The following is a 12,034-nucleotide window of genomic DNA, read 5'->3' as shown; positions in this document are numbered from 1 at the left end:
TTATATATATAGGCCTGGTGACATCCGGTTTAGTGGTCAGTAGATGGCTGGCTGACTGAGTCGGCTGGCTGGTTAGGGTACGGCAGGACAAAGGAAGGTGGCAGACCCTAGCTCTCATCCCATGTGACGTCACGCTATCGATCAGTGGGTGTTCTAGCATACGGCCTTAGCTGTGCCACACTTACCCAGGTTCCTTGCCTGCAGAGTTGCTGTGCGCTAAGTTTTGCTGTTGTACGGTGGTTGGTCGTACGGGCTTACTGAGCTGTTTAGATTCGTTTCAAACGGCTGTGACGCAGTTGTTAATCCATGTGGCTCATAGACACGCGGACATTCAACGACTGTGCGTACATGTACTTTGATGCCATACAGCGGCAATCGAGACCAGGGGGGTATTCCACTTACAAAAAGAAGGCATCAGCGTGATGACGTGGACGCCCTTTCGCGTACGGGGCGCAGGGCAATGATAAACCTCCACAGCCCAGCCGTGTCTCAGCGCGTTCACGATTCGACACAATCACATGCGCGGCCTAATTAATCTCCTCAGGTATGTTTTGCAGTTCTATCCGCCATGTCTTGCACCCGCTCGCACGAGCTGTCAATCGACGACAACGACGCCCGAGAGCATACATGCACATGTAGGGGCCGCCCGGCGATAGTTTCACCTTGGCCGGCCGCCATCCCCATCTATCTTAAACCCCTCCCCTTGCTGCTGCTGGTGGTGATGACGTGGCGCCAGAAGGTGCTCTAGTCCTCGGTCGATGAGCGCAGTCAGCTCGGGCCCAACGCCGCCCTCCTCATCCAAAGTCTCGGTGACCCTCCTCCCAAGCACGCTACCCACAGGGCGACTGCAAGGTGACGCAAAAGAGGAATGCTGAGGAGGTCTGTTAAGGCGATCTGCGCCGGCGGCTTCTGTTCGTGGCGTTGTTTGGCTTCCATCCTGGTGTTCGGAATAGCCAGGTTCAGCAGCAGCGCGGTCACCTCGGTCGTTCATAGCTAGGGAAGCGGTCTCCCTTGCTTTGCAAAAGCGCGACTTAGGTGGGTCCTGGAGGGAGGACATTCAGTGGTCGCTTTTAACGAACAGTGATATCCAGCGGCTGTTTCTAGAATCCGGCTCGTGTCTATCTTGGATTGATCCATATTATTAACGCATATAATACTGCATAACTTACCAGGAACTTGGCTCCCTTGAGGTAGCAATCAAACGTCGAAAGAAAGGGAAAGCGAAGAAAGCAGCAAAGGCTGTGACTCGGAGAAACAAACGGCTCTCTGTCCGTGTTTATAACTCTGAACTACACGAAGAATTGAGATCACAATCAATACCCTGAAGTCCTTATTGCTCTAAGAGTTTAGAGGGACACAAGGGCAGATGCGCGAGTCTCTCTTATGGCTGTTGATGACAACAGAGGAGGATGAGAGTTTACGTTCTGGCGAAAATCTCTGCTTAAGATCTATCAGCTTAGGTCTTATTTTCGGCAACAATCAACCTATCATCTCAGCAATAGCGATGATAGGACCGAGTAACCCGCGGGTCGGACAGCAAGGCGTCGCGGCATCCTGTGAAAAAAAACACGTGCGAAGCTACCGTCGGCCCGCAACACCACACCTTCCATAACATTTTTCTTATTTTATAGGACACAAGCTGATTACCGTAGCTCAGATTATCTTTCAATTCAAACTTTCGCCCATTTTCAATCTACAAAAGCGCGCTGCTGACTGTCGACGACGGAGACCATGGACTGTGACGAGACCGCTGCTGCCGCAGAGGTGCGCTCTGCAGCGGAGCAGCCGGAGACATAGGCAGCCTCAGAGATCCACCGCAGCGATGTCCTCTTCGCCCACCCTGAGGCCAACGGTTGTCAACCCGCGGTCTGATGAAAGGAGGGCCACCATGCGCGGCGGCTCAGACGGCTCACAGACGCCATGTAAACGGGCCGCGATTTCACGACCCAAATGATCGAACCCGAGTTGAACCGCCCTGATGATGAGCCGCAATCAGCACAGCCAGGTGATCATGAAGAGTTGAAGACATGCGAGGAGTTTTGTTGTACGCAGCTGCTGTACGTGTGGCAGGCGAAGAATTGTTGGCTGTTTACGGGGTTGTGTGGTGGCGTGGGGAGCCGCACGTCAGTCGCTGTTGGGATACGACGTGAGCAATTAGTTGCCCGGGGGTGGGGGATGGGGGTCAAGAGGTGGAGGAAGTAGGCCATAGAGCGAGGCGCTGCAAAGGGAAGCGCTACAGCCATGGCAGGGTCTAATGAGTTTTCGCCTGTTTATTCCTCCTTACATCTCTGAAGCCGCGCGTGAAGCTATTTATAGGTTTCGTTGCGTCCAGCGCACCTTTGTTGATGCGCAGGACACGTCGAACAGCGGCGAGTTGCCCGAATCGTCGCCTGTCCTTATCTTGTTGCGGGGGTAGCAAAGAATGAGTTCAGGAATGTGGAGGCTGTGGTACCAAGTGGTACGACAGTCTTTGGGACGACTCTTGCGACGTGCTAGGCGAGGCTAGACAGGGAAACCCGGGCTTACCTACCAATAGAGCCATGAGATGCGGAGTGGCACACCTCTACATATAAAGGTTTACTTGGTTCATGGCACACAGAACGCACCGCCCGTCCCCTTTCTTTCCACTGAACCGGATTTTGTTGGTCTCATAGTCGCCCAGGCAAAGCCCAACTGGACGCTGTCCATCCCGAAGAAAAGCGGAAACCATCGCCTCATCAGTAAAACATTCCCGTTTTCCCGGTTTTCATCCGTAATCACTTTTACACTCCTTTTTACGCCGCACAAACACACGGCGCAGCAGGCTCGCCCGATTAACACTCCTGTCCGGCTGCTGCCGGGCATCAAGGCAACGTTCCTTGCAATAAGAGAGACAGCTGAAGCTGAGGAGTCCTTTCCCGTATGGGCCTTAACACCAAGTCCCCCGTACGACATCAGTGCCTCCTAAAGCATCTAGTAAAGTTCCTCATCGGGTAGCAACTTAGGCAAACGCAAGCATTACGTGGCAAGCCGCATGGAACCGTTTTCCTCAGAGCTATACATGCCTAGCGCGTATTGATTACTGCACCATAACATCAGCAACCATTCAGTAGCTACTACTGCTGCTACTGCTGCTGCCGCAGCAAGACATTCTCTCCTCCAGCTTAACCTACTAAAGCAGCAAGAAGCGCGCGTGCTGAACACCACCCAAAGCAGCTACAGCAGCAACCGAAACCACCACAGCGATTAGAGCCGAAAATAACCCCACTATCTGCGCCTCCGTGTCGGCCAGGACAAGCCTCCCGTGCACAGAAAACTTCAATACAACCCAAAAGGGCACCCCACTGTAGCCGCCACAGCCACAGCCGCTGCTATCTACTGTGCTCGAAACGCACACGCCAAGCTGCCGCCGCAACAGCAACAGCAACTGCCAACAACTCCCAAGCCAGGTGCACCCGGGGACCGCCAACACATGCAGGGTGCATCCGATGCAAACCGCTCTTCGCCTCTGCCTTCCTTCCACTTACCCTTGACGGCACATGGTAAGGCACTATCTGCCGGCTCCCGGAGTGCGCGCGGCATTTTCACGACATCATTCATCCGTTTTCCTAAAGGTAGATACTCTTAAGGCAGAAGACGTACGTTGTTGCTAGCGGTGCAATCGTCCTAATTACTACTTTTGCTGCTGCCTGCCGCACTGTCCTGTTTCCGTAATGCCCAAGCATTGCATCCTGCACACCTGTTCTGACCGAGTGCGACAATCACTGCCGTAAAATCAATCGTGTCGTGAAAATAAAAAACCTCAAACTTTCCATTTAGCCCAGAATGTTTTATATTTAATGGCGTATGGGGAGTCATGTGCGCCTTTGTCCTTTGTGAACAGCAGCAAGGTGTTTTTGTGTGCTTTTGTGTGTGTGTGTGTGTGTGAGAGAGAGAGAGAGAGAGAGAGAGAGAGACAGGGGGCTGCTTCACCCTCATAGCAGCGACTCAACGCCCAAGATCCGGATCTTGAGCCCTGCGACGTATTGCGACGGGAAGTAGTACAGCCAGTACTTCGAGGTGCCCCCCGCCCCCAGGTGCAGCGCCACAACGGAGTAGCCCTCATTACCCTCGATGGGCCAAGACTCGATCTTGCCGATCGTACCGTACGGCACTGTGACGAGTCACAAGCACGGGAGCCATGTGGAAAAATCGGCGTGTGGAGGAAAGCATGCAAGCCGTCAGGGAGCAAAAGGAAGACGAGGAGGAGGTGGAGGACGAGGAGGAGGACATCTGGCTGGGCATCAGGCGGGTCACAGCAGCTGCTCTGCGTGTGTAGTGGTGGTATGGTTGTGGGGTATGCTTTTCAGCCGGGAGCGCGAAACTCTTCCATGCCGTTAAGATGCGCTTTACGGGCGTGGGAAGCCTAAAGCCCAAGAACATGCCAAATACATGCGCAACACTAAGAGGCCGAACGAAGAAAAGAGGGCGAGCGCATGCAAATGACCTCGCGCCGCTACCACGGCATTACGTACGAGCGCGCCAGCTGACGGGACAAAGGAGCAGACCGGAAGACGGAATAGGTTGCACAATACCCAGACGTGCACAAAATGGACAGGGACGACTTGTCCAGAGTCGAGGTCGGGCCCACACTGAGGTCGCATACCCTTCTGCGTAGTAGCTTCCGAACCCAGCCACAGTTGCTGGAGCTCCGTCTTGAACGTCATACGAACCTGGCGGTATGGGGGCGGGTGGAGGGAGGAGGGAGGGAGGGAGGGAAAAAGCGGGAGGGAAGGAAATGGCCACGTATCCCGGTAAAGGGAGAAGCAGAAGAGAAAGGAGAACCCACGAGAGGAGACCTAGAAGGTGTATCTGAGCTGAGTATCTTGTTTGCCTCCTTCCGTGTGTTTTTGACACCCTTAGGCCCGGACCATCAATGACCCAACACCTATTGCCTCTGTGCCCTCTGTGCCCTCTTAACCCAACCGTGCACCAACCGAGCAGGTACAGCAGAACACGCTGTGTTCCCCTGTGTGAGCCTCTGTCTGTGCTTAGCCATCGCCTCTGGCCCCCAGCCCGAATGAGGCCTGAAAATTTGCAGAACCCCCCAGCCACCCACGTGTGCACGCACAGACGCCGACATATCAGCACCGCCTCACCTTGCTGCCCTGGCTGTCCAGCAGTCCAGGGATGGCGGTCAGCTTGTCGTCCAGGGGCACCTGGCGACCCGCGAGGCCCGGCAGGGCGCCGTCGGGGACCCCCTTGGCGAGAACCTTTGCAGCCGCGTAGTCGCGTAGTAGTGGTGGAGGATGGGTGAATGGAGAGGATAAAAGGGGGGATGACGGGGTTGAGGGGAAGGTGAGGAAGGTCGTGGGTACCGTTGTTGGCTGCTTGGGTTTCTTTCTGCACAACATCGCTAATGCGGTCTTTCGACATGCTATTTGAAGCAGTTGGATTGCCATCGGCAACAACATCGCGCAAATACCAACAGCAGCAGCTACAGCGGCTACAGCGGATGGCGGGCCACGCAGCGGTAGCAGCAGTCACGTACCTTGGCGTGTTGCGTCTGTTTGTGGATGGGCTCCTCGGTCTTGGGAGCATCCCACTCGCCGCCCGCACCGGCGCCCGCGGCAGCTGCCTTGGCCGCATCCACCGCCGTGGGGTTGCTGCCTATGAGGAGCAGCTTGCTGCCGTCCTTGATGCCGGCCTGGGATAATAGGGGATGCGGCATTTGGGGAGGGCTATGAAGCAGAGCGCGGTTCACACCTTCGGAGGGTAACGCAACTCAAGGTGTAACACACACACACACGCACGCACGCACGCGCGCTAGATGCGTGCTGGAAGGGTGCACGTTGGGGCCACATATCGACGGGCTCGGGAGGCTCCGTTGGCGCTAGGAGACCCTTGCTTGACCTTTTCCCTGGATTTTCATGGGAGGGTCTCATCCTTATGAAGGGAATGAATAAGCGCGGACGCGGTTTTGAGTAAGAGACAGCTCCGCGAGGGTTTGTTAGCATTTGCAGCTGCCGAGGATACCGAAGCCCAGTGTTGTAGAAAGAGCCTGCGCCTCTTACCTGCCGAAGTGTCGCCGCGTCGTCCTTCAGGGCTGCTCCTTTGCACATCAGCTTTTGAAGCTTGGATGGTATCCCCAGCTGTTTCTCGATTTCACCTTTGGTGGCGTCGGGGGGTTGGGTGGTAACGTGGGTTGGGAAGGGTCGACGGGTCACCAGATGGCTAGAGAGTCCAAACCTTCAAGGTTTGCCAGAGTGAGCAAAGGGTAATAAAACTGTAGCCAAATACTCAGTAACCGCTAAGTTTCTCATGCTTGGCTGGATAAGACGAATACGGTACCATACGAGAGCATTTGCCATGAAACCCGCCCAATGGACACGCCACCTTTCAAGTCGCCAACCGTAGAATCAAACGGCCGCTTCACGTCCGAGCTGTTCTTTCCAAATTGAATCTTAAAGGCCACCTCTTCGGACGATGTTGATGCCCCGCCGCTGGTGGAATCTTCGGAAGGTTTGTTCGGTGCAGTAGTTGCTGCTTCCTCTACAGCTAGAAGAGACTGGGCGTCTCCCGACATCGTTATAATTATTTATCGGGGAAGAGGCTTAAACGATGCCAAGGCTGCGGTTGCCCTTTTTTTTCAGAAGGTTCCTATGATGGCAACCGAATACCGGAAGCGATAGAGGCAGACACAGGATCCGATGTAAAACTGCTCTTAAGTAAAAGTTTTCAATCTTTGTGTAAGCGTTTGCTTGGCATTAGAGAGCGCTCCGGAAGATGTCGGACATCCGTACGAGACAGGGCTGCGCCCCGGCTGCTGCACGTCCTTGATGCGCACAAGCACTGCTACCTCTAACGCAATCCCAAATGCTCCCCAATCCCCAGCGAACACGCGATTAAACAATGAAGCCTCTTTGCCGCCTGGCACGGTGTAACACTGGCGCTGGCGTGGCTAGATGAGAAGCCCTGAAACATACCAAGCATCACAAAAGCCTGAGCCCCTGCGCACAACCATTTAATATTCCGGTCTTTCGGTGTTACATCAGTTTTGCAGTATACGCAACTGATGAGCAGCCCCGCTCTTCATGAACGGACAGCGCAGGGCGACACCTAGAGGGTAGGACACAAGGTCGGGGAGAGCAATTCTTTGGACTGCCCCGGTCGCACAATTCCTAGTTCTATACCCCGAACAGGCCAATTCTGACTGTACGAATGTCCCTGCCAGGCCAATTCGACACCCTGACAGGCTAATTCTGACTGTCGGAATGTCCCTGCCAGGCCAATTCGTGTCCCTGTCAGACTAATCCTGACTGTTGGAATGTCCCTGCCAGGCCAATTCGTGTCCCTGTCAGGCCAATTCAAGGGGCTGTCCCGGCAATTCAACTTGTCCCAGGTGTAGACCCGTGCCAATTTCAACCCTCCTACCGAGCAATTTAGACCAATTGCAGGGTCTGCCCTGAAACTCTCAGGCAGGCATCCAGAATCGCGGGAGTTGAAGGAACTTTATGAAACTCTGTAAGGGAAGCTCTTACAAATATCTCTCGTATGTTTGTTGGTTGCAAACCCGAACATGGGGCAGGAAGTGGCAGAAACCCCACACACCTTGATACCGTACTCTGTAAGAGTACTCTGTACTCATTCATTCACACATTGATTGTGTGTATGTCGTTACAGGGTGGTTAAGCTTCACCAGCGGCCCCCTTTCCTGAGGCAGTTCCCTGCTCTCCCCTAATAGAGGAGCACCCTAATCTGTTCACCCCATCTGACTTCAGAATGTATTCGTTGGGTTCAGCAACTCACCATCAGCATCTGACCAAAGCTAGCGGATCAACAGCACCTCAACTTAGTTCCTGGTTAGCTCGCAAGTTGATATTATCACGTCCTACATCGTCCATAAGATGGGGGCCACCTCCCACTTCCACACTTCTCAAACACCCGAAAAGTCGGCAGATGGATTTGAACCCGGTCATTCTGGGAGCAGAAGTCAGGCCTTAACCTCTGCCAGCCGCCTGCTTATGTGTGTATATATGTATGTGTGTTCAACGAAAAGTTACCATCACCCAAAGCGACCAGAACCTGCAGGTGTGTCTGCATGGCAAGCCGCTCACAATTTTAACACCCCGTTTATTCATTCATTCATTCGTTCATTCAGACAAACAGACATATCCACACGCCTTGTCTTGCACTGTGCTTCAGTCCTGCTAAGGGCCCCCGGCACTCAACCATATGACATGTGTTCCACAAAAAGATACCACCACCCGAACCGAACCAAACCAGGGGCATGTTAACCACACCTTTCATTCGTTCATTCATTCACCCATCCAACTATTCATGTGGATGAATAGATGTAAACACGCGCCCTGCCCTGCACTGTGGTGTGGCCCGGCACAGTGTAGCACCCCATTCATTCAGTATAAGAAGGTCTCCTTTCGAGTGCTTTTGATTCGACGCCCGGACTTTAATCTGTGCTGCCCAAGTCCAATGGCTACATCCATGGCGGCCAGCACTTCGGCCGGCACCCATTCTTTGACCTTTTGTTGGCACAGCTGGCGCTTCTGTGTTAAGCCAGCATCAGCCCCCTTGCAACAGGAGGGCTTCTTCAATGTATGTCACATTGTGCCGCTGTCCTCCGTGTCTGCCAGCTAACCTTCATCAAGCTGCCAGTTGTAGCTGACACAAGCTCTTAAGAGCTGCTCAGTGTAGCAAGCTACATTTACCTTAGAATATCTTTAAGCTATTAAAGCTTAATCACAGTAACGGTACGGTCCCGTATTTACGAACCATACTCGTTAACTGTACGAACTCACTTTCTGGTACGCTATCACAACCTAGCGTACGGCACCAAGACTCCAGGAATGGAGATGGCGGCAGGTGGGCCGCATTTAAGCCACCCAGGTGAAGTGCTTCGGCCAGACACTTAACGTATCACTATACTAGTGTTCAGGGTTCAAGACCTTGCTGTCACCGTTCTCGACGTATGTCTTCGAATCCCGACTTCCCTTGTCTCTTCTCACGCCTAACGCTGGGTCGCCAATCGTGGACGAGACCCTCTACTTCCGCTAAAACAGCTAAGGTAAGAGACGGCTGTTACACTCAGCTCCTGCACCAAGCACACATTGCTGAATGTAATGGCCGAAAATACTAAACACAAGGAACCAAACACTGTTTTCTTTTCAGCCTTACTTGCTCCCAATGAAAATCTCCTACCTGTTCACTCTCCCTGTCCAGCTTCACGATGCTCCCTCCAAGCAGGTCCGGCCCAGGTCTTACACCCACAATCTGGACCAGGTGATTTGTTGTCCACCAGTCATTCAGGTTGTGCTTGAAGTGGTGTGGCAGGTAAAGCTGTCACTCCCCCATCTCATGGTCTAGTGTTGGGAAATGTGAAATGGATGCAAGGGATCAATGGCATAAATGCAGGCATCATACAAGTGTTGTGCCAATAACTGGCTCAAGGCTTACCTCTACTTCCGATGCACACCATACAACATGCATGTGTCCTCTTGTGCAACCATGCTTCAACAAAAGATGGACGGTGTTCACTTCAGAGTGCCACCAGGCTCATGGTGGATGACCCTTCGGGAGATATGGTCTTGCGGCTGCTAGAACCAGCTGGAAAAGGTAAGCCTTGAGCCAGTTATTGGCACGACACTTGTATGATGCCTGCATTCATGCCATTGATCCCATGCATCCATTACACATTTCCAAACACTAGACCATGAGATGGGGGAGCAACAGTTTTACTTGCCACACCACTTCCAGTGCAACCCAAATGACCGGTGGACAACAAATCACCTGGTCCAGATCATGGGTGTAAGACCCGGGCCGGACCTGCCTGGAGGGAGCATCGTGAAGCTGGACAGGGAGAGTGAACAGGTAGGAGATTTTCATTGGGAGCACACAGGTGCAAGTAAGGCTGAAAAGAAAACAGTGTTTGGTTCCTTGTGTTTAGTATTTTCGGCCATTACACTCAGCAATGTGTGTTTGGTGCAGGAGCTGAGCAGCTATTGTGTCAGCTACAACTGGCAGCTTGATGGAGGTGAGCTGGCGGACACGGAGGACAGTGGCACAACACGACATACATTGAAGAAGCCCTCCCATCGCAAGGGGGCTGATGCCGGCTTAACACAGAAACACCAGCCGTGCCAACAAAAGGTCAAAGAATGTGTGCCGGCCGAAGTGCTGGCCGCCATGGATGTAGCCATTGGACTTGGGCAGCACCGATCGAAGTCCAGGTGTCGAATCAAAAGCACTCAAAAGGAGACCTTCCTACACTGAATGAATGGGGTGCTACACTGTGCTGGGCCACACCACAGTGCAGGGCAGGGTGTGTGTTTACATCTCTTCATCCGCATGAATAGTTGGATGGATGGATGGATGAATGAATGAACGAATGAAAAGTGTGGTTAACATGCCCCTGGTTTGGTTCAGTTCGGGTGGTGGTATCTTTTTGTGGAACACATGTCATATGGTACAGTGCAGGGGGCCCTTAGCAGGACTGAAGCACAGTGCAAGACAAGGCGTGTGGATATGTCTGTTTGTCTGAACAAACAAATGAATGAATGAATGAATGAATAAATGGGGTGTTAGAATTGTCAGCGGCTTGCCATGCAGACACACCTTTGGTTCTGGTCAGTTCGGGTGATGGTAACTTTACGTTGAATACACACACACACACACAGAATGAATGTATGAATGAATCAGTACGGAGTACGGTAACAAGGCGTGTGGGGTTCCTGCCACTTCCTGCCCCATGTTCGGGTTTGCAACCAACAAACATACGAGAGATATTTGTAAGTGCTTCCCTTACAGAGTTTCATAAAGTTCCTTCAACTCCCCCGATTCTGGATGCCTGCCTGAGAGTTTCGGTGCAGACCCTGCGATTGGTCTAAATTGCTCGGTAGAAGGGTTGAAATTGGCACGGGGTCTACACCTGGGACAAGTTGAATTGCCGGGACAGCCCCTTGAATTGGCCTGACAGGGACACAAATTGGCCTGGCAGGGACATTCGGACAGTCAGAATTGGCCTGTTCGGGGTGTCGAATTAGGGAAGCACAGGAATTGTGCGACCGGGGCAGTCCAAAGAATTGCTCTCCCCGACCTTGTGTCCTACCTACTATTCCCCGTCACCGCTGCGGCTGTCGTTGGCCAAGCCGGGGCCATCGCCAGCAGTGGTGGTGCCCGCGGCGCCGATGCCCGTCGCACTTTTGATCCCGAGGCCGTCGCCTTGCAGAAGCCCGCCGGCGTAGGTACCTCGCCAATTTTACCGTTATTATTGTTGTTGTCTCAGGACGGGACGTTCAAAATGCTGGAAAGCGCACATGGTGTGGTTGGTAGCTGTGATAATGACAAAGCTGGACCTGGCCGCACAAAATCCTCAAAGCTGGTTGAAGATGCGACGAGCGAATGCCTGCAATAAAGCTAGTTTTGGGAGACCGCAAGGGGATGGCGAGGCGTGAAGTCCTACCGACGATTTTTCGCGCAAATCTGCGACGAGCGGTGATGACCAAGGTAATGACGTACGCGGGCAAAAACTGAATTCAGCGAGCCTGGCGCAGCAAATGGAAGCCGTCTTCGCGGAACATCAAAAACCACCCACTTCATCTTTTCCTCTTAAACGCGATTTAAACAACAAATCTAAGCCAGAAACTTGAGAAAAACACGAGGAGAAGACCAAAAGAGTCAAGACCCGGCGCTTAAGCATCCTTAAACATGGCCGACGAGCGCCCGGTTCAGCTTTTGGAGGACTACCATATCAGCGGCACGCCTCAGGAGTCAGGTGCGGTTCGCGCAACCACCGGTCAGCTCATGCCACGTGCTGGCCAGCGAGGCCCCGATGTTGGGGCCGGCATCGCCGCCACCGACGCAGTGGGCTATTCTACCATAGAGGGTGTCGATACCGTCCAGGGAGGCAGCAGACCAGAGGGCGAGACCGGCGGCCGGGACGCCGGCAGCGATGGCCAGGAATGAATGACTCCTGACAGATTGACAGGTTGGCAAGCAGGTTGACTGACAGGGCTGCTGAGCGAGCACATGTGGTGCTGCCTGGTTACATGCTGCTTGTGAC

At 53.3% G+C, this 12,034-nt stretch overlaps 3 protein-coding genes across 3 annotated transcripts; 2 read left to right on the top strand and 1 right to left on the bottom strand.

Annotated features, from left to right (window-relative positions):
- Window positions 1–3,953: 3,953 nt before the first annotated feature.
- Window positions 3,954–6,544, bottom strand: VOLCADRAFT_118451 (uncharacterized protein; the record flags this gene model as incomplete). Its single annotated transcript, XM_002953605.1, has 6 exons — window positions 3,954–4,132; window positions 4,625–4,691; window positions 5,118–5,231; window positions 5,510–5,665; window positions 6,033–6,127; window positions 6,355–6,544. The coding sequence occupies 6 exons, from the start codon at window positions 6,542–6,544 to the stop codon at window positions 3,954–3,956; spliced, it is 801 nt and encodes a 266-aa protein (XP_002953651.1).
- A 1,454-nt stretch (window positions 6,545–7,998) lies between these two features.
- On the top strand, window positions 7,999–8,613 carry VOLCADRAFT_94499 (uncharacterized protein; the record flags this gene model as incomplete). The annotated part of the gene is made up of 2 exons (XM_002953682.1): window positions 7,999–8,049; window positions 8,359–8,613. 2 exons carry the CDS (start codon window positions 7,999–8,001, stop codon window positions 8,611–8,613), a joined length of 306 nt encoding a protein of 101 aa, XP_002953728.1.
- Window positions 8,614–8,944: 331 nt separating this feature from the next.
- Window positions 8,945–10,245, top strand: VOLCADRAFT_94498 (uncharacterized protein; the record flags this gene model as incomplete). The annotated part of the gene is made up of 4 exons (XM_002953681.1): window positions 8,945–9,040; window positions 9,196–9,306; window positions 9,516–9,588; window positions 9,683–10,245. The coding sequence occupies 4 exons, from the start codon at window positions 8,945–8,947 to the stop codon at window positions 10,243–10,245; spliced, it is 843 nt and encodes a 280-aa protein (XP_002953727.1).
- Window positions 10,246–12,034: the final 1,789 nt, after the last annotated feature.

This window comes from Volvox carteri (assembly GCF_000143455.1).
Source record: "Volvox carteri f. nagariensis unplaced genomic scaffold VOLCAscaffold_37, whole genome shotgun sequence".
Classification (NCBI taxonomy): Eukaryota; Viridiplantae; Chlorophyta; class Chlorophyceae; order Chlamydomonadales; family Volvocaceae; genus Volvox; species Volvox carteri.
Note: the sequence above shows the minus strand (reverse complement) of the source record. Positions and strands in the feature narration are given on the sequence as shown.